At 45.1% G+C, this 22,789-nt stretch overlaps 1 protein-coding gene across 1 annotated transcript in view; it reads right to left on the bottom strand.

Annotated features, from left to right (window-relative positions):
• Positions 1–5,356: 5,356 nt before the first annotated feature.
• LOC126176531 (tyrosine decarboxylase-like) overlaps positions 5,357–22,789 on the bottom strand; it is a 228,493-nt gene continuing 211,060 nt past the window's right edge. Inside the window, exon 9 of the mRNA XM_049923687.1 lies at positions 5,357–5,655. Coding sequence (XP_049779644.1) covers positions 5,357–5,655 — 299 coding nt within the window. The remainder of the gene's footprint in view (positions 5,656–22,789) is intronic.

The raw sequence follows: 22,789 nt of genomic DNA, 5'->3' as shown, positions 1-22,789 counted from the left end.
TGACTGCACGACACAAAGCTTTACACCTTGCCTGCCCCCGTCAACGCCGACATTGGACTGTTGATGACTGGAAACATGTTGTCTGGTCTGACAACCTATTGTCCGCAGCTCGTGGTCGTGCGGTAGCATTCTCGCTTCCCACGCCCAGGTTCCCGGGTTCGATTCCCGGCGGGGTCAGGGATTTTCTCTGCCTCGAGATGACTGGGTGTTGTGTGATGTCCTTAGGTTAGTTAGGTTTAAGTAGTTCTAAGTTCTAGGGGACTGATGACCATAGACGTTAAGTCCCATAGCGCTCAGAGCCATTTGAACCAACCTTGGGCCCTGCATGTCAACAGAGGACTGTTCAAGCTGGAGGAGGCTCTGTAATGGTGTGGAGAGTGTGCCGTTGGAGTGATATGGGCCCTCTGATACGTCTAGACACGACTCTGACAGGTGACACGTACGTAAGCATCCTGTCTGGTCACCTGCATTCATTCATGTCCGTTGTGTATCCCGACGGATTTGGGGAATTCTAGCAGAACGATGTGACACTCCACATGTCCAGAATTGCTACACAGTGGCTCCAGGAACACTTCCAAAACATGAACATTATTGAGCATATCTGGGATGCCTTGCAACGTGCTGTTCAGAAGACATCTCCACCTCCTCGTACTCCTACGGGTTCATGGGCAGCCCTGCAGGATTCATGGTGTCAGTTCCCTCCAGCACTACTTCAGACTTTAGTTGAGTTCATGCTACGTCGTGTTGCGGCACTTCCGCGTGCTCTCGGGATCCCTACACGAGATTAGGCAGGTGTACCAGTTTCTTTGGCTCTTCAGTGTATATTGTCCACAACAATGACATATTTGTTTTTCATTTGTCGTATCACATTTTCAGTGTTATATGTTGTGATATAGGGTACTATCACCTAGCTAATTTTGTTCTGTTTTGATTTTTGTGGGCCGGCCGAGGTGGCCGAGCGGTTCTAGGCGCTACAGTCTGGAACCGCGCGACCGCTACGGTCGCAGGTTCGAATCCTGCCTCGGGCATGGATGTGTGTGATGTCCTTAGGTTAGTTAGGTTTAAGTAGTTCTAAGGTCTAGGGGACTGATGACCTCAGAAGTTAAGTCCCATAGTGCTCAGAGCCATTTGATTTTTGTGGAATGTTCTCAACTTCAACCAAGCTGATAATGCTACTGTTGGAAAATGGCTGTTGAAGATATTGGCAACTATTTCATCTTCATCTACTACGGCGTCATTATGATACATTTCGATACCGTCTGTATCCTCTGAAGTTTTGTCTGTCTTCTTTTTTACCATCTTCCAAATTGTTTTTACTTTATTATTTGAATTCTCAGTTAATTTAATGAACATACTCTTGATTTCTTTTAATTTTTTATTTTATTTATTTTTTAATCAAGTCGTCGCTGAAACTACGCAAAGGTATGCAACGTGACTGGTTACAGGTTTGTTTGGCGTAGCAAAGTGTGTTACAGAAGCCAGGCTGGTTAGAAAATAGTTTCCGAAACAAGTGGTATATCATTTGGTGCCCCACCCTTCACGATTTTTCCACACAAGAGATATATCATTTGACAACAACCCTTTCCACCTCCCTCCTCTCCCTCGGTTCCTTAGGTTCCTGATAAGATCTCGTTAAAAATGATTTTAAACCTAGTGAGCCTGAAAATGAAGTACTGCCACTTCTAATTGAGATACACTCAGTGTACAAATATTGCATCAGTTTGACCCGCCAGGTGGCTGCTTGTGTCACTTATGCATTACACCAGCCACGACAAAAAATGTTTCTCGTCAGACACTCAAAGAATGACTTCCAATTTGACCAAATGAGGAGGCTGGACTCTTTTTTGGTGGGTTGTCGCTATAAATCCCTATCTGGCTATCCGGATTTAGGTTTTCTGTAGTTTCCCTAAATCATTCGACGCGAATGCAGGGTTTGTTCCTTTGAAATGTCATAGCAGATTTGCTTCTCCATTTCGAGCGTGTGCTACGTCTATAACGATCTTGCTATCAACCTGGCGTTAAACCCCAGTCTTCCTTTCATTCTCTAACAACTGCATAAGCCTAATTAGAAAATTCCACGAAACCAGTTTTCACGTCAGATCCCAAGAACATTCTTCAGCTACCTTTTCGTTTCTTCCTTATAAGCCTTGAAGATTCATCTAATAACCCCTCCTACTGAGTCATGCATCCATTTGTTAGTATTTCGGTAAGTAAAAGTAGCTTCGATTTATGTAGCACTAATTAATAAATTATGCTGTGAACTTTGTACCACTTCGACAAGTATAAATTGTTTTTTAATGCCCTTAGCACACAAATCTTGGGGTAAGAGGGAAATACATCAGTGTAGATCGACCTATTCAGTAAAAAAGTCAGTTGCTGAGGACCTCTGGAGGAATGAAACGTCTCTCTAATCAGCCACCTGAAACCATACAAAAATCAAGAAAGAAACCCTATAGCCGTATGATTATCTGGAAAAGTAAAAGGTGAACTCATTCTTCAGTTAGGTTGGAACTTAAAGGTCCACAAATACACTCCTGGAAATGGAAAAAAGAACACATTGACACCGGTGTGTCAGACCCACCATACTTGCTCCGGACACTGCGAGAGGGCTGTACAAGCAATGATCACACGCACGGCACAGCGGACACACCAGGAACCGCGGTGTTGGCCGTCGAATGGCGCTAGCTGCGCAGCATTTGTGCACCGCCGCCGTCAGTGTCAGCCAGTTTGCCGTGGCATACGGAGCTCCATCGCAGTCTTTAACACTGGTAGCATGCCGCGACAGCGTGGACGTGAACCGTATGTGCAGTTGACGGACTTTGAGCGAGGGCATATAGTGGGCATGCGGGAGGCCGGGTGGACGTACCGCCGAATTGCTCAACACGTGGGGCATGAGGTCTCCACAGTACATCGATGTTGTCGCCAGTGGTCGGCGGAAGGTGCACGTGCCCGTCGACCTGGGACCGGACCGCAGCGACGCACGGATGCACGCCAAGACCGTAGGATCCTACGCAGTGCCGTAGGGGACCGCACCGCCACTTCCCAGCAAATTGTGGACACTGTTGCTCCTGGGGTATCGGCGAGGACCATTCGCAACCGTCTCCATGAAGCTGGGCTACGGTCCCGCACACCGTTAGGCCGTCTTCCGCTCACGCCCCAACATCGTGCAGCCCGCCTCCAGTGGTGTCGCGACAGGCGTGAATGGAGGGACGAATGGAGACGTGTCGTCTTCAGCGATGAGTGTCGCTTCTGCCTTGGTGCCAATGATGGTCGTATGCGTGTTTGGCGCCGTGCAGGTGAGCGCCACAATCAGGGCTGCATACGACCGAGGCACACAGGGCCAACACCCGGCATCATGGTGTGGGGAGCGATCTCCTACACTGGCCGTACACCACTGGTGATCGTCGAGGGGACACTGAATAGTGCACGGTACATCCAAACCGTCATCGAATCCATCGTTCTACCATTCCTAGACCGGCAAGGGAACTTGCTGTTCCAACAGGACAATGCACGTCCGCATGTATCCCGTGCCACCCAACGTGCTCTAGAAGGTGTAAGTCAACTACCCTGGCCAGCAAGATCTCCGGATCTGTCCCCCATTGAGCATGTTTGGGACTGGATGAAGCGTCGTCTCACGCGGTCTGCACGTCCAGCACGAACGCTGGTCCAACTGAGGCGCCAGGTGGAAATGGCATGGCAAGCCGTTCCACAGGACTACATCCAGCATCTCTACGATCGTCTCCATGGGAGAATAGCAGCCTGCATTGCTGCGAAAGGTGGATATACACTGTATTAGTGCCGACATTGTGCATGCTCTGTTGCCTGTGTCTATGTGCCTGTGGTTCTGTCAGTGTGATCATGTGATGTATCTGACCCCAGGAATGTGTCAATAAAGTTTCCCCTTCCTGGGACAATGAATTCACGGTGTTCTTATTTCAATTTCCAGGAGTGTACAACGATTATCCAGACTTTAATTCTAAGTGCTCTGGGTGGACATAGGTATCTGGAGAAACACTCTGGAATGTGTTCACTTGTTTGACGCCTACATAAGATAGCGTAGGCCCTCACATTGGCTATATTATCAACAAAAATCTAGCCAAAAGAATAACAGAAATTTTGTACACCGATGGTACAGCCTAGAACTTAGTCCAACTGAGTTTTCTTTCTCAGTGTTTAAAAAGATACGAAGGCATGTTGAAAAGTAATGCTACCGAATATTTTAAGTGAGGGCTGTTAAAGCTTTTTTACATAAAACAAACGTTATTAACATTCTACATCTTTATTCTTCATATCTACATATTTATTTCTCAACATAGTCACCCTGGTGACGAAAACATTTCTCCCAACGGGAGACCAGTTTGTGGATACCGTCACTGTAGAATGTTTGATTTAGTTGATGGAACCGCAACCTCGCTTCTGCTTGCACCGCTTCATCACTATCAAAGTAAAGTCCTCTAAGGTGTTCTTTGCGTTTTGGAAACGGATGGAAATGGACTGGGGCCAAGTCGGGACTGTGTGGAGGATGATCTATGGCAGTGAGCAGATGTCGCAGCGCTCGTGTGTAGTGTTGCATTGTCATGCTGAAGAAGAGGGTGCTTCATGTGCGGACGAACTCTTTGAATTCAAAAACTGATACAGCATCTTGTTTCTCACTCACCGACGTCGTTATCTTATACACCGTCATCATACACGTTACAATTCGGAGCCCTCTAGTGGCAGTGGACTGCAAATATGTAGACATAAAGAATAAATGTTAATGGCGTTTGTTGCCTTTAAGAAGCTTCAAGAGATGTTACATAAGAGAGTTCGGAGGCCCTACTTTCCAGCACGCCCTCGTAATCATATGGAACACATTTTATATCGAGGAAGGTTTGTGTGATGAAGGTATAGGAGGTTCTGAAGGCATTATGAGCAACCTCCTCTAAGTTAGGCAGATACTTTTTGCGTACAACAAGAGGGTAGCTGTATAAAAGACCAATTTGTCTAAATTATTTCACAAATTAAAATTTCAGTCTCAAACTTATGGCGTAGCTGTTGTATGTGTTGTGACGTAGGAAACGCAATGTTGTGAGTGTCTTGTTATCCAGCCACCAGTTTCTAGGAGGTGGTAGTTGATTATTGACGCTTGTTCATAGCTGATTATTGACAATTGTTCATTACTGAACAATGGCCTGTGTCACTTGTCAAACGTAAATGGGTATTTTGAAAGACGAGTTCTCGCGGTAAAGTACAGCCCTCTTTCATGAGTGACATGGAAAAAATACACACTGAGAAAGTAAATCTCATCTATTTTATTCATCATAATGTAACGAGGTACAAATGTGTCTTTTTTAATATTTTACCTATCTTACTTTCTTCAGATAGAAAATCTACCACCTCGTTTCAGCAGCTTGCCCAAGTCTATCTTCTCAGCTAAGTCATCGTCGCTTTCAGGGACGTAAATTGGCGAATAAAAGTCATTAAGTTTCGCTCCATAAGCCAGTCTTCTGTACTCCGACTGTGGTATGCTTCTAGTGGAGCTGTTACTTCTTAAGAAGTCCAGATACTCAATTTGTTCTTTATAGCTGAGAGGTTTTCTCATAGAAAACTGAGCACGCTCAGTAAAATATGTTTCTAATATGGCCAGACAATTACTGATAGCTGTCCATGCATTAGCTGTGAACAGGAAGAATAAACGGATCAAACTTCAAAAAATATCTGTATTACATTAATCAATATACTCATTTTTATAAATTAGTTATCTAGTATTTAGAACTTAAGCTCCATTTCTATCGTTTGTGAAACCTTTTTTATTTACTATACATGCCAATAGTAGAGCTATGGGCATTTGACCCCCTTTGACTTCTGCTTGAAGGGGTTACATATAGGGAAGGGCAGGCGCTTGCCTACATACCAGGGACAATGACATCATCAATAACATTTCTCAGTAATTTTGAATGCATTATGCTTTCAAGACGACGATGAGTGGAAATTTAAAAATGGAAGATAGCACTGATGGGAAATTTACAATCTTTGTAGCAATCATTAAAATGAAACAACCAGTCCAGAGTGTAGTAGCCTATGTTACCAGCATTAAAACGAAACAGACATGGCGTAGGTTGGACGTTTTGAAAACAAAATTTTAAGCGTCCATTAAAATGGAACAGCCATTTACACTGCAGTACTTTACCAATCCATTAAATGAATCAGCCAATCTATATTTAGTCGCCATGTTGAAATTTATTCAGTTATTTATCAGAGATATTCACAACACTACATTGTTTCTATGCCAAAGAAGAAAATTCTGTAAGCTTCACCTGAATTGTGTAAATTGCTATCAAGTTAAAAAAAAGTATTGCCAGGACACAGTTTCTCTAAAAAATGTAAGTATCACCTTAATTCTGTAAATAGGAGTCATTTGTCTCACACACACATACATATACACACACACAAACACACACACACACATACACACACACATTTTGTTACATTCCACCTCTGCATTTCGTTTACCTCTCTCTGTTTTTGTCAAATACTGTACTGTCATGTCAGTTAAGTCCCTCCCACATCAGCGTCATCGGTAAACTCTCTCTTTCTCTCTCTCTCTACTCAACTCCAGCCAAGGCTGTGAAATGTATATAAGATGTTAGGATTTTCATTTGTGACTAGTTTTTGTGTGGGAAATATTATTCCCCATCTTGCCCCACCATTGGGGCAAAATGGGGAAAATTACAATGTTCAATAGTTTAATTAAAATGTGAAGCTAGGTAGTTAAATGGTGTTATGGTGTAATGTTTTGGAAGCTAACATTATAATAAAGAGATCCAAACCAGTTTAACAGTTTATTATAATTTTCTGGTACCTCAGCATGACTGTTGAATATTGAGTACCCCATGCTGCCACAGGTTCCCCTGTATCAGATAAGCTAGAACTCTGTGTTCTTGGTTACATTTCTAGAACTCTGTGTTCTTGGTTACATTTATGCATGGTACTTGACAATACGTGCACAGTACGCTGCATGCATGCTTGCCAGGGCTCTGCCAGCCTCGCCACTACTCGGCATTTAGTTCCATCAGAACTACTTGGTAGCTACTCCCGACATTTCATTTAGCAGTTTGATGCGACACTATTTCTTGATGTGGTAGCGATGTTTTTTCCTCGTTATTAGCTCATGGTGTAACTCAAGATATAACCACAGTCTAACATAACAGTCACGACACTGTGTTTCGTTTTTGTTACGTCCAGCGATAGTAGCGCCGCAAGTGGAAAGCAAGTAACACTTCTGAATACGATATTGCATGTGTGCGAATGCTTACGTTTATATTGATATGCAACATAATTGTTACAATTGGAAGTGTGTGTTGTGCCGTAAAAATCGACAGTAACTAAGATATTAAATCGCACTTGTGATTATTTAGTGCTGTGAGGACCATGGGAGATACGGAACTGTGCATTACTGAACAGTTTATTTACGTTTCTCTTGTAACGTACAGACATTTACTGAGTACTGACGTTTTTCTTAAATAACAGAAAATTGCTAGTGAACAGCAGAAGACCTGACCTTTTACGGAAAGACGTATATCGGTAGATCGACTACCGCAAGTAATGAGTATAGTGGGCAGGTGCAGTACAAATGTAGTGTGTGGACAGTAAGTTGGAAGTCTGGGTTTCACAGGGAGCGTGCCAGAGGTAAGTCTCTGCAGTCGCACTATCCTCTGTGTCCTCGATGGCTCAGTCGCATAGAGCGTCTGCCATGTAAGCAGATCACGGGTTTGAGTTCCGGTTGGGCACACATTTTCAACTGTCCCTGTTAATGTTTAGCAACGCCTGTAAGCAGTTAAAGGTCTGGATTTCATTGTAATTTAACACAACAGAAATACGTGTTTCTTATGCTTGAAATGTTTTTATATTCTTTTGCTTTCAACTGAATAAGCTGCAAGTATAGACATATTCGAAAGCACTTCATCATGAATGAGTTATAGTTTGCGTCATTGAATCAGTGTGATACGGCTGTTTTTACACGCATTTCACGATAATTCATGTCCCTTAGTAACTTCTTAATATATGGAAGGCAAAAATGTAACTACTATTCCGTTAATTAAATAGAAAATAATTACGGTGCAAGTGACTGTCTGCTTTCACACCGCTTGGAACGCTAGTGTCTCTCCAACTTTCAAACAGTAACAGCTTTCGCACCAGCGTCGTGACTGTATTTATTACACGGTGGTATAATGAAAGTTTACATGTACACTAGTTGTTGCAATTGAAAAAGATACTCAAAGCGAGGTCGTTAAATGACCTATCGACACAGGCGTTTAAAAATGAATGGAAATCGCAGTTTAGAAAAGAAGGTTGACGATTCTCTGCGTCTATTATGCAGTCACAAAATTAGCGAGCCTCACACATTTGCTATAGAAGGGCTTTGCAACACAGTGCATCAAAAATATAAAGATTTAGTTGTTAGTCAGCGAATATGAAAGGGCAAAGCGAGGCGATCCAAGTAACCTATCCAAATAGTGGTAATTGGGCGTTTTGTATTTGTTTGTAGAAATCCAGTCTATTTAACATCCCACTGATTCTTCTTATTAGTAAGTAACCAACTCTACAGGACCGTCTTTAAAACAAAGATGCAAAATGACGCTCAAAATTACCATGTCAAATAAACTTTCAGCTTTACCGAATTCAACACAGACTGCATTGTTGAGGAAATGGAACTATGGTGTCTGACGCCATTCGAGGTACAGAGGTTTGTGAAAGTCTTTTGCGACGATCAGTAACTTGACAGCATAGCTCTCATGCAAGTGGATGTTTACAGTAGTTAACTGACAATGCCAACAAGTTCGTTGCATTCTCGACAGCTTTGGACGATTCGTTCATTTCGGAAACGCCACAACTTGCGATTTACGTTCTTGGAGTCAACATCAGACTGCACGTTTCAAAAGAACTGTTAGATTTGATGCGAATAAAAGACACAAGGAGTAGCATCGACTTGCTTAAACCTGTTGAAGTGGCATCTGAAGCCATTGACCTGAATTGCAACATGTTGGTCTCAGTTGTCATCGATGGAGCGCCAGCGATTCGAAGGGCACAAAATAAGCCTGCAGCATTTTGCGCAAAAAACTACACCGATCAAGAGATTGCTTGTAGGAGATTCATTGTTTTGCAATCAAGAAGAACTTTCTGTTAAATTTGCACACTTGGAACACGTCATGAAATTGGTGGTCTGTATAGTAAACTTTCAAGTCGCATGCGTTATTACACTGTCAGTTTCAATGGTTTGTGGTGGAATTGAATCAAGCGTATGTTGCCGTTATTTACTGCTGTGCAACACGTTGGTTACGGCGAGGGGCATGCCTAGAACGCTTTTCCATTTTAAGACTCGTTATCGTTCAATATCTGAAGGAGAAAGGAAGGCAGGAATCAAAATTGCAAGCTCCATTATGTACAGAGAGGTTATAGGCTCTGAGCACTATGGGACTCAACTGCTGAGGTCATTAGTCCCCTAGAACTTAGAACTAGTTAAACCTAACTAACCTAAGGACATCACAAACATCCATGCCCGAGGCAGGATTCGAACCTGCGACCGTAGCGGTCTTGCGGTTCCAGACTGAAGCGCCTTTAACCGCACGGCCACTTCGGCCGGCGAGAGGTTATAATTAAACTTTTGCTACCTGAGTCAGTGTAGATGTAAAACTATTTACCGCATGGATTTGCGTTGTAAGTGGTGCCAGTGTCATGACTTGCCTTTAGCGCCGGTGCTGGTACAGCAGCGTAAGGTTGAAACACAAGCGTCAATGTACATTACCGCTGCGGACAGTCAACACAAGTCTGAACAAGGTGAGCAGGGGTATATTCGTAGAATTGTTTTATAAAACCAACAACAATTATATGTTGACTATGCTACAAATATAGCACCATTCTTATCCTTCATCTATCAGAGATCATTGGATTAGTGGAGAGCTCCACGGGATTGGAAGAAGGCCCAGGTCATAGCAACATATAAAAAGGGGAGAAAATCAGATGCACATAACTACCGGCCAATTTCACTGACATCGATTTCTTGTAGAATCATGGAACATGTTTTGTGTGACCTTTCTATACTCTGAGAAGCTCATCTGCAGAAACCAGCGGGGTTTTAGGAAACACCCGTCATGCGAGACACAGCCGGCCCTCTTTGTGCAAGATATACAACAGACTCTAGATACCGGCTCCCAGGTTGATGCCATATTTCTCGACTTTCGAAAGGCGTTCGACTCAGTTCCGAACCGTCACTTGCTCCAAAAAGTGCGCGCTTATGGTCTATCCGATATGCGGTTGCATAGAAAGTTTTCCAACAGACAGGGAGCAGTATGTCGTCCTGATCGGGGCGACTTCAACAGAAACAAGCGTAACTTCAGGTGTGCCCCAGGGCAGCGTAATAGGTCCGCTGCTTTTTACGATTTACATGAACGATAGAGTTGATGGTATTGACAGCAGCATTAGACTGTCTGCCGATGATGCTATAGTCTACAGGAAAGTAGTATCACACGAAAGTTGTGAACAAATCAATGAGGACTTGCAGAAAATAAATGCGTGGTGTAATGACTAGCAGTTATCTCTCAATATTAGTAAGTGTAACCTACTGCGTATAACAAGGCGAAAACCCCTTTAATGTACGAGTACAAAGTAAATGCCCAGTCTTTGGAAGCGGTAACATCCATCAAGAATCTGGGTGTGACTATTTGAAATGATCTCAAATGAAATTATCGAATTGCACAAGTAACGGGCAAGGCAAACTCTACATTGCGGTTTATTGGTAGAATCCTGAAGCGATGCAGTCCTTCAACAAAAGAAATTGGTTACAATACGTTAGTTCGTCCAGTTTTAGAGTACTGTTCGTCTGTATGGGACCCTTACCTGTTGGGTCTAATTCAAGAGATTGAGAGGGTCCAAAGAAGAGCGGCAAGATTCACGACTGGTACATTTAGCCATCGCGAGAGCGCTACAAATCTAATAGAAAGTTTGAAGTGGGATACAGTTGCAGATAGACGAGTAGCTAAACGGAAGGGGCTGCTCACTAAATTCCGAAATCCGATCTTCACCGAGGATGTAGAGCACACCACCAACTTTCAAATCGCGCATTGATCACCATTCAAAGATAAGGGAAATTCGAACTCTTACTGAGGCGTTCAGACAGTCGTTTTTCCCTCCTGCGATCCGAGAGTGGAACAGAGGGGGGGAGGGGTAATATGACTTTGGCGTTAATTGTGCCCTCCGCCACACACCGCTTGGTGGCTAGCGGAGTATATATGTAGATGTAGATGAAGTGCTCCTGCTCTTTGCGAGTATCGACGCATTAAAAGAATACGGAGAGGTCTTCTTTCCACGCCGGGGTTAAACAACATGATTTGGAAGTTGAAGTTAACTGGCGATTTGGGAATTGCACCTGAGAGAGGTCGACGGCCAATTGCGTCACAAATTGTTGAAGAATTTCTGTTACCATGGCTGAGAATGCTGGACGCAATGTGCAGTCTTCAAGCAGTGTACGAGCTGTCACGACACCTGAAAATTCCATGGTCCACCGTTCGAAAAATGGTGCAAACTATTGTGAAATGGTGCCTGTACAAACTTCACATCAGTCACTAACTTTTGCCGCGTGACGTAGATATTCGAGTAGACATTACTCTAACGTTTCTAGCTAGGGCTGAAGTGGACGTTACGTGGCCACTGAACATTTTGTGGAAGTGATGAAGCTCACTTCGTTATTTCTCTTCTGCCTATCCTTTCATTGTACTACGATCACTCAGTTTTCATGGGACAGTATCAAGTAAGCGAAAGTTTGATAATAACCACCCTGTACTGCACACCTCGCAATTTTAGTGAACTTAAACGCACACTTGAACGCCCTCAGTAAGACACTGCCAGGTGAAAAGCAACATATATCTGATTTGATGGAAAGAGTGGATAGCTACAAAAAGAAAATCTCACTGTGGGAGGAACAACATCTAACGAAGAACACTACCCTTTCCCTCAAGGTGTCTGGTATGACAGGAAATGCGAATTCTGAAGAATCTACACTCCTGGAAATGGAAAAAAGAACACATTGACACCGGTGTGTCAGACCCACCATACTTGCTCCGGACACTGCGAGAGGGCTGTACAAGCAATGATCACACGCACGGCACAGCGGACACACCAGGAACCGCGGTGTTGGCCGTCGAATGGCGCTAGCTGCGCAGCATTTGTGCACCGCCGCCGTCAGTGTCAGCCAGTTTGCCGTGGCATACGGAGCTCCATCGCAGTCTTTAACACTGGTAGCATGCCGCGACAGCGTGGACGTGAACCGTATGTGCAGTTGACGGACTTTGAGCGAGGGCGTATAGTGGGCATGCGGGAGGCCGGGTGGACGTACCGCCGAATTGCTCAACACGTGGGGCGTGAGGTCTCCACAGTACATCGATGTTGTCGCCAGTGGTCGGCGGAAGGTGCACGTGCCCGTCGACCTGGGACCGGACCGCAGCGACGCACGGATGCACGCCAAGACCGTAGGATCCTACGCAGTGCCGTAGGGGACCGCACCGCCACTTCCCAGCAATTTAGGGACACTGTTGCTCCTGGGGTATCGGCGAGGACCATTCGCAACCGTCTCCATGAAGCTGGGCTACGGTCCCGCACACCGTTAGGCCGTCTTCCGCTCACGCCCCAACATCGTGCAGCCCGCCTCCAGTGGTGTCGCGACAGGCGTGAATAGAGGGACGAATGGAGACGTGTCGTCTTCAGCGATGAGAGTCGCTTCTGCCTTGGTGCCAATGATGGTCGTATGCGTGTTTGGCGCCGTGCAGGTGAGCGCCACAATCAGGACTGCATACGACCGAGGCACACAGGGCCAACACCTGGCATCATGGTGTGGGGAGCGATCTACTACACTGGCCGTACACCACTGGTGATCGTCGAGGGGACACTGAATAGTGCACGGTACATCCAAACCGTCATCGAACCCATCGTTCTACCATTCCTAGACCGGCAAGGGAACTTGCTGTTCCAACAGGACAATGCACGTCCGCATGTATCCCGTGCCACCCAACGTGCTCTAGAAGGTGTAAGTCAACTACCCTGGCCAGCAAGATCTCCGGATCTGTCCCCCATTGAGCATGTTTGTGACTGGATGAAGCGTCGTCTCACGCGGTCTGCACGTCCAGCACGAACGCTGGTCCAACTGAGGCGCCAGGTGGAAATGGCATGGTAAGCCGTTCCACAGGACTACATCCAGCATCTCTACGATCGTCTCCATGGGAGAATAGCAGCCTGCATTGCTGCGAAAGGTGGATATACACTGTACTAGTGCCGACATTGTGCATGCTCTGTTGCCTGTGTCTATGTGCCTGTGGTTCTGTCAGTGTGATGATGTGATGTATCTGACCCCAGGAATGTGTCAATAAAGTTTCCCCTTCCTGGGACAATGAATTCACGGTGTTCTTATTTCAATTTCCAGGAGTGTATTTCTGTGTTGGAAGAAATAGAGGAAAGTATTTCTAAACGTTTTCACGATACTGTCAATCTCACATCTGTTTTTAGATGTTTTCGAGACCGCCTACCATTTCAGCTGAAAGCGCACCCGTGCATTTTGCACAGATGGAATCGTTGGATCTATAGTATAATTCTTTTACTTTAAAACTGTCTATCAGTTGAAACACAAGCGTCAATGTACATTACCGTTGCGGACAGTCAACGCGAGTCTGGACAAAGTGAGCAAGAAAGAGTTTCCAAGTGTCCATAATGAGTCTCCAAAGGGATTTCTATGTTTGGGTGAACATACACTGACGGACCAAAACATTATGGCTACCTGCTTAATAGCTTGTTTGTCAATCTTTGGAACGAAATATATCACGTATTCTGCATATCAGGGAACCGAAAGTTTTTTGGTATGTTTATGGAGGTATGTGGCATTAGATGGCTACGTACAGGTCGCGTAATTTGCGTAAATAACGGCCGCTGATCCGCGTACACGGTGACGGCGCCCGATAGCAATCCAGATGGGTTCCATAGGATTTACATCAGGAGAATTTGGTCGCCGAGACATCAACGTGAGTTCATTATAATGATCTTGAAACCACTGTGGCACGATTCTGGCTCCAAGACACGGATAATTATACTGCTGAAAGATGACATTCCCGTCGGGGAAGACATCAAGCATGAAGGGATGCAGGCTGTTCGCAGCTGTCAGCGTATCTTAGATTACTACTACAGGCCCCATGCAAGCGCAGCAGAATGTCTCCCATAGCATAATACTGCTCCCAACGGCCTGCATCCGTGGCGCACTGCACGACTCGAGCCACCGTTCGCCTCGATAACGGCGTTTGTGGAGTCGACCATCGACCTAGTGTAACAAAAATGTGATTCACCCGAAGAGCCGACAAGTTTCCATTGATCGACAGTCGAATCCCGATGGTCCCGTGCCCACTGCAATCGAAATTGACCAAGTCGTTGGGTCAACATGTGAACACTTAGGGGTGGTCTGCTGCGGAGCTCCGTGTTCGACAACGTACGACGAACAGTGTGCTCCGAAACACTTGTGCATGCACCAGCATTGTGCTCTTTCGGCAGAGATGCCACAGATCACCATCTATCCTACTTTACAAAGCAGACAACCCTCCGAACCCCACGTTCTGTAAAGAATCGTGGACGTCCAACCATTTAGCGCCTCGTGATAGTTTCACTGTCCTTCTACCTCTTTCCTAGGTGCTCACGACAGCAGCACGTGAACGTTCGACCAGCTTTGCTGTTTTAGAGATACTCGTTCACAGGCTCTGCATAATAATAATCTACCCTTTGTCGAAGTCGCTTATCTCAATGGATAACCCCATTTGCAGCCCAGATCTTCACTAGGATGAGACCCCGTCCACTTACATACTTATGCTGCCGCGTCACTTGCTTGCAATGCCACCAGGCGGCATCCAACGTCGCGTTGGGCAGTGGTCATAGTGTTTTGGCTATCAGTGAATGTGTGTGAAAGGTTTTTTTTCAATTACGCAACCAAATAAATTACGATTACGTGTGTCAACATGAGTGACGAGAGTCTTCGAAACTGTCTACTCCTGTCCGTGAGCCGACAGTTTGTGCCAGATATAAACTTATTACGTCTTCAGCGAATCAAAATCAATAAAATAATACTGAAAATACATTGTTTGCTTTTTGTTGAGAAGTGAAGACATCGCAATGTTGGCAGAGAAATTCTAGATAGTAAAATTTGTTTCTTTCACCTATAGTTGGAATCATTTATTCCACCCCTAACGGCATGCTATAGAGACTATTTGTTTCGACCGCTCATAGATAAAAGCTTAAATCTAAGATTTTTGCTGAGAACAATGTGATGTGTACAATATTGGTGGTGTAAATCCCAACTTCACTTTACTTTCTATTTTTGTAAGTGTATCCTCTTTTATCAACAGTCAGTAATATTATAATACTACTGTCCACGAAGTATTGTATTGAGCTTCAAATTTTCGAATTTTCAATGTACCATAAAGGTGGGTTTTCACACGAAACGAATGCATCGCCACATCTGTTTTTTTTTGTAGTGGTACCGTGAGCTGCCGTTCACACGGGTCGCTACAAATGTTACGTAGTTGCACAGCTTTCAATATGGCGTCATCTGAAATCATATGAGCAGTTAACAATGTTATAGTGCAGGTCGTGGCACTAGAGTTGTGACAAGAGTTAATACAAGGGAGACGACACCAAAATGTTGGATCCGACAACAGATTTTGCGCAGCGATAAATCAAGGGCCACAAACACAGTTATAAAGGAAATAACACTCGAAGAAGAAAATGCTGTCTGCAGTGACAAACTAACCAAAATCTGGCATGTAAATATCATCTGCAGACATGCCATTCTTCCAAGATTTTAGAATCTTATTGACTTCGTTGATGTAGACATTTTGAATAACTAATTTTTAGTTTAACAGCTGCCGTATCAGACTCGAGCGCTATTTGCTACATGTAATCCACAATTTGTACAGTGCTTAGTCTCACATATCACGAAGTTTATATGCCTCGCTCTTTTAGTAACATATTATTTATTCATTAAATCTTTCAAGATCACTCGGGAAAATCATGGGTTTCTAAATCTTGTACACACACACACAGACTACTACAGATAATTAAATCTTCTAGTTCCAGAAGCTAATCTCCCACCCACTGTTTTTACTTTTTCCAGTAATAAAATGAACACACACTGAAATCGAATGAAGCACACCACCAAACAGAATGCTAGTGTTTGGAAATACAGCCACCAGGCAGAAGTCGTGGAAGGAATGTGGCGCAAGAAACTAAAACCATGCTGAGCTTTTTGTGGCATGACAAAAGTTGCGTCTCTACGTTTCGCCACTTACGACTGGGAGTTCACACATGCAAATGCAGTATGCTACTAGCTGCGGCGACACTTCTGTTGCGTGTGTGAACCCGTATTAATTTGAAACCAAGCCTTATGAAGCGGTTCAGTGTTCCTTATGTGACCGCTCTGCTATCTAGTGCAGGCGGGAACGGAAATAACACGGGGCTTAGCATCCCACCACGCTGTCGGAGTTGTAATCAAGCGACCAACGAAACGTCAGAATTGGAAAGCCAATCTGAAAATGCCGCCTTTCAACCGTGTGCAGGTTTAAATTTGTAAACTGAGTTACATGTGTTTTGCATTCTCGCTTTATTTTTGCCTGTTTGAAGCTCTCCGAAAATTCAATTTAAACTCTCCTCCAAAGCCCCCCATTATACTGAAACGAACACAAGCAAAAGTGCAACGGTGAACGAAATTTCTTTCTGATGTGAACAATAGGTGCGTGCACTCAAACGGCATACGATCGTGCACAGGTCACATTCCCAGGTGTTCGCTCATGACCCTCTGGTTGACGGTTTATGAACGAACCACCAAACGAATTTCGACTTCTCTCAGCTTCGGTGCAAGCAGTACAGAAGCTTTCGTCCGTTATGTTGTACACTTTAGTTGTTGTTGTTGACATGAGTTGCTGACCGATGCAGTGGGCTGAGGAGACCGCAATTTTTCTGACAGAAGAATGTCCACTGACGGAAAAAGTCGGAACACCAAGGAGTTGTGCGACATAAATACGAGGGTTGAATGAAAAGTAATGCCTCCACCTTCGTTAATTGGGTTTGGATGGGAATATTTTAATAAATCAAATGCAGAAATAATCCTTAGAATGTGATCTTTAAATACCAATATTCACTTTTCCACATAATCACCAGCCAATTGGATACATTTCTGCCAATGGTGAACAAGTTTTCTGAAGTCGTCACGGAAGAAGTTGACACACTGTTTCCGCAATCACAGTCTCACAGTTCTTCCAACGTCTTCGTCAGAAGCATAATGATGTCCCCACAGATCGTCTTTAATTATTGGGAACAGATGGAAGTCAGATGGAGCTAAAGGTGGACCGTATAGAGGATGCCATACGGTGATGAGATTCAGTCTCTGAAGTTCTGCTGTGGTGGCATGTGAAATGTGTGTTTTGGCATTGTCGTGCTGCAGGAAAACATTTCCCTTTTCCTTTCGGCCCCTTGTTAGCCATCGTTTCAGAGTTCCAGGCGTTCTGATGTAACGCTCTGAATTTATTGTTATTTCATGATCAAGGAAATCAACGTGGATAACACCATCTGCGTCCCAGAACACTGTGGCCATGATTTTTCCATCAACATCTTTAAACTTACTCGCCCGACGACGCACAGTACTCACATCAATACAATCACCATAAACTGCTTTCTTTCTCTGATGAATCACCTTTGGGGTGACACCTTCTGCTGTCAAGAATTCAATGACTGCACGTTGCTTAAATGACATTGACCAACCGTCTGCGCAGGGTTCCATACTTAACACTGTAACAACACAACCGTTCAATGCTAAGGCTTCCCGCCAACAAGAGCAGTAGAGAAGAGCTTACGGAACACGCCAGTACCTGGTGCATACCAATGCTGAAGAGTTACGAAGGTGGAGGCATTACTTTTCAGTTAACCCTCGTAAAAGTTGGCAGGAGTGTTTCTACTTCCGAAAGATAATGTCGTAAGTAGGCTGTTTAGGTTTTTCTGTTGGTAACGCCATGTAGCGCTCTGTGTGAAAATCACTGACTGTGCTGTTTGCAGTCTGTGGGTGGTTTGCATTGTTGGAATTTTTGCTATTGTAGTGTTGGGCAGTTGGATGTGAACAGCGCGTAGCGTTGCGCAGTTGGAGGTGAGGCCGCCAGGAGTGGTGGATGTGGGGAGAGAGATGGCAAGAGTTTTGAGAGCGGATGATCTAGACGTGTGCCAATCAGAAAGAGTAAATTTGTAAGACTGTATGTCATGAACTGATATACATATATTATGACTTTTGAACACTATTAAGGTAAATACATTGTTTGTTCTCTATCAAAATCTTTCATTTGCTAACTATGCCTATCAGTAGTTAGTGCCTTCAGTAGTTAGAATCTTTTATTTAGCTGGCAGTATTGGCGCTCGCTGTATTGCAGCAGTTCGAGTAACGAAGATTTTTGTGAGGTACGTGATTCATGAAAGGTAGAGGTTATTCTTAGTCAGGGCCATTCTTTTGTAGGGATTACTGAAAGTCAGATTGCGTTGCGCTAAATACACTCCTGGAAATTGAAATAAGAACACCGTGAATTCATTGTCCCAGGAAGGGGAAACTTTATTGACACATTCCTGGGGTCAGATACATCACATCATCACACTGACAGAACCACAGGCACATAGACACAGGCAACAGAGCATGCACAATGTCGGCACTAGTACAGTGTATATCCACCTTTCGCAGCAATGCAGGCTGCTATTCTCCCATGGAGACGATCGTAGAGATGCTGAATGTAGTCCTGTGGAACGGCTTGCCATGCCATTTCCACCTGGCGCCTCAGTTGGACCAGCGTTCGTGCTGGACGTGCAGACCGCGTGAGACGACGCTTCATCCAGTCCCAAACATGCTCAATGGGGGACAGATCCGTAGATCTTGCTGGCCAGGGTAGTTGACTTACACCTTCTAGAGCACGTTGGGTGGCACGAGATACATGCGGACGTGCATTGTCCTGTTGGAACAGCAAGTTCCCTTGCCGGTCTAGGAATGGTAGAACGATGGGTTCGATGACGGTTTGGATGTACCGTGCACTATTCAGTGTCCCCTCGACGATCACCAGTGGTGTACGGCCAGTGTAGGAGATCGCTCCCCACACCATGATGCCGGGTGTTGGCCCTGTGTGCCTCGGTCGTATGCAGTCCTGATTGTGGCGCTCACCTGCACGGCGCCAAACACGCATACGACCATCATTGGCACCAAGGCAGAAGCGACTCTCATCGCTGAAGACGACACGTCTCCATTCGTCCCTCTATTCACGCCTGTCGCGACACCACTGGAGGCGGGCTGCACGGTGTTGGGGCGTGAGCGGAAGACGGCCTAACGGTGTGCGGGACCGTAGCCCAGCTTCATGGAGACGGTTGCGAATGGTCCTCGCCGATACCCCAGGAGCAACAGTGTCCCTAAATTGCTGGGAAGTGGCGGTGCGGTCCCCTACGGCACTGCGTAGGATCCTACGGTCTTGGCGTGCATCCGTGCGTCGCTGCGGTCCGGTCCCAGGTCGACGGGCACGTGCACCTTCCGCCGACCACTGGCGACAACATCGATGTACTGTGGAGACCTCACGCCCCACGTGTTGAGCAATTCGGTGGTACGTCCACCCGGCCTCCCGCATGCCCACTATACGCCCTCGCTCAAAGTCCGTCAACTGCACATACGGTTCACGTCCACGCTGTCGCGTCATGCTACCAGTGTTAAAGACTGCGATGGAGCTCCGTATGCCACGGCAAACTGGCTGACACTGACGGCGGCGGTGCACAAATGCTGCGCAGCTAGCGCCATTCGACGGCCAACACCGCGGTTCCTGGTGTGTCCGCTGTGCCGTGCGTGTGATCATTGCTTGTACAGCTCTCTCGCAGTGTCCGGAACAAGTATGGTGGGTCTGACACACCGGTGTCAATGTGTTCTTTTTTCCATTTCCAGGAGTGTATTTTGTGTGTCAGTTTAGTGATGATCAGAGTAAGTAAAGAGAGAAATGTCTGAGTACGTTCAGTCTTTCTCAGCTGTTTGAAAATCAAATGACGTAAGGGGTTTACTAGCACAGTAATTCATAAATTTTTCCAAGGGGAGGTTTCAATGTCTGTTCGAATTTTGCGTTAGTCACATAAGAGTGGCGCTAGTAGCTCCGCTATGAGGATGCAAATCAGATTTGCTCTAAATACATGATGTAGCAGTTGTGAGCGTTAGTTACATTTGAAAGTTAACATGGTGTGTTGATGTTAGTCAAGAGTTCCTTCAAGGTGACAAAGACGCCATTATTAACACCTCACTGAGTTTAAATGAGGTCGTGTAATATGGCTACGAGAGGATGGATGTTCCTTCTGCAATACTGCAGAAAGGCTTGGCAGGCATGTAGCGAATTTTGCGTTAGTCACATAAGAGTGGCGCTAGTAGCTCCGCTATGAGGATGCAAATCAGATTTGCTCTAAATACATGCTGTAGCAGTTGTGAGCGTTAGTTACATTTGAAAGTTAACATGGTGAGTTGATGTTAGTCAAGAGTTCCTTCAAGGTGACAAAGACGCCATTATTAACACCTCACTGAGTTTAAATGAGGTCGTGTAATATGGCTACGAGAGGATAGATGTTCCTTCTGCAATACTGCAGAAAGGCTTGGCAGGCATGTAGCTACTGCACATGATTGGTGGCAGCGTTCGTCACGGGAATCTAGGTCGCAAGGAGGCCAGGCTCCAGATGGACACGTGACACTACTGAGAGGTAGTTCGACTTATAGGTATGGCGCATCGTACTGCATCTACAGCAACAATCTGAACAGCAATTGCCACCACAGTGACACAACGAACTGTTACAGATCGGTTACTTCATGGACAGCTCCAAGTCAGACGTCCTGTAGCATGCATTCTACTGACCCCAAACCACCGCCACTTGTGACCAACATCAGTGGTGTCAAGCACGAGCTCACTGGAGGGCAGGGTGTAGGTCAGTTGTGTTTTCTGATGAAATCTGGTTCTGTGTCAGTACCAGTGATGGTCGTGCGTTGGTTAGAAGGAGGCGAGTTGAGGGTCTGCAACCAACCTGTCTGCCTGCTAGGCACACTGAACCTGCACCTGGAGTTATGGTCTGCAGTGCGATTTTGTATGACAGCAGGAGCGCTCTCTTGTTATACCACGCACCCTGATTGCAAATTCGTACGTTAATCTGGAGATTCGACCTGTTGCACTGCCATTCAGGAACAGCGCTCCAGTGGATGTTTTCCAACAGGATAACGCACTCCCACATACCGCTGTTGCAGCCCAACATGCTCTACAGAGTGTCGAAAAGTTGTTTTGGTCTGCTTGATCACCAGACTTGTCTCCAGGTAAGCACATTTTGGACGACATTGGATGACAATTCCAGTATCATCCACAACCAGCATTAACTCATCCCTGTACTGACCGACCGAATGCAGCAGGCATGGAACTCCATCTCACAAACTGACGTCTGGCACCTGTACAACACAATGCATGCGTGTCTGCATGCTTGCATTCAACATTCTGACGGTTACACTGGTTGTTAATGTACCAGCATTTCACCTTTGCAATGACTTAACTCACGCTTACATTAACCTGTGATCTTGCAATGTTATTCACTTAAATATGTTACCAAGACAAATGTATTGCCGAAATTTCATTAGAATAGATTAATTATTTTTTGGTGTTGCGATTTTTTTCCGCCATTGTATATGGCATAGTGCTTGTATGATCGAAGAGATACACAGCGCAAATGTCAAAGGAAAAGAAGTATGATTCGTAGAATATTACTGAATCACTCATGGATCCAACTGGGGACAAGAGAAAGACGACAGTTTCATTAGATGATTGCACCAGGTGGGAACAGAGCGACTAAGTTTGTTAAAAAGAAGGGCACAATAATTTTCCATAAAAATAGACAAGTACGAGTATACTGATCTACTATGCTGATTAAAATTAAAGATATATGAAAGACCTGACTGTTATCATTGTTCAGATTCATGCTATCTACAATTACATGGCTGATGTATCACTATTTTGTTAGACATTTTTTATGATAAATAAGAATAGTTTACCAAGGATCACACTATCTGCTCTCTAAGAAGCTATACAGAGTGATTCGGCATCGGCTTCTGAAATACTGCTCACTATTTACAGCAGAGTTCTCCGGACTGTATCGGGCCATGCAGTGCATCCGGCGAGACAGACTTCTCAATTGCGTCATCTGCTCTGTTTCTCTCAGTATCCTTCAGAGCCTCTGTGTGTTGTACACAGTCGATCCCTTAGTGCAACGGTCCCCAGAAAGCTTCCACTTGCTCACTCTTGACAGAGCTACTGTGGTGTTTATGTGGGTTCCTGGTCACGTCGGTCTGACGGGAAACAAGGCTGCAGTCCTCTTACCCTGGCCCACTAGTTCTTCCATTTCTTCCAATGATCTCCAAGTTGCCGTCTGTCAGTGGTGTCATTTTGGCATCAACATTGGTCTTCCCTTCACGGAAACAAGCTCCGGAAAATTAAACCTCTCACAACCACTAGTCCGATCTCATCTCGGCCCTCTCGTCACGAGGAGATCACCACCACTAGTCTTTTCTTCATGAGAACAAGATCTGGGGAATTAAATCTCTCACAACGGCTTGCCCGACCTCCTCTCCGCCCTTTCGCCGCGACGAGATCATTTGCCGATGTTGCGTATTTGACACTGTCGTTTTAGCCATCGCCAATTGTTAAGTGGCGAT

The sequence above is a fragment of the Schistocerca cancellata genome, chromosome 3, assembly GCF_023864275.1.
Source record: "Schistocerca cancellata isolate TAMUIC-IGC-003103 chromosome 3, iqSchCanc2.1, whole genome shotgun sequence".
NCBI classification, from domain to species: domain Eukaryota; kingdom Metazoa; phylum Arthropoda; class Insecta; order Orthoptera; family Acrididae; genus Schistocerca; species Schistocerca cancellata.
This window is presented reverse-complemented; position numbering and strand designations above follow the sequence as displayed.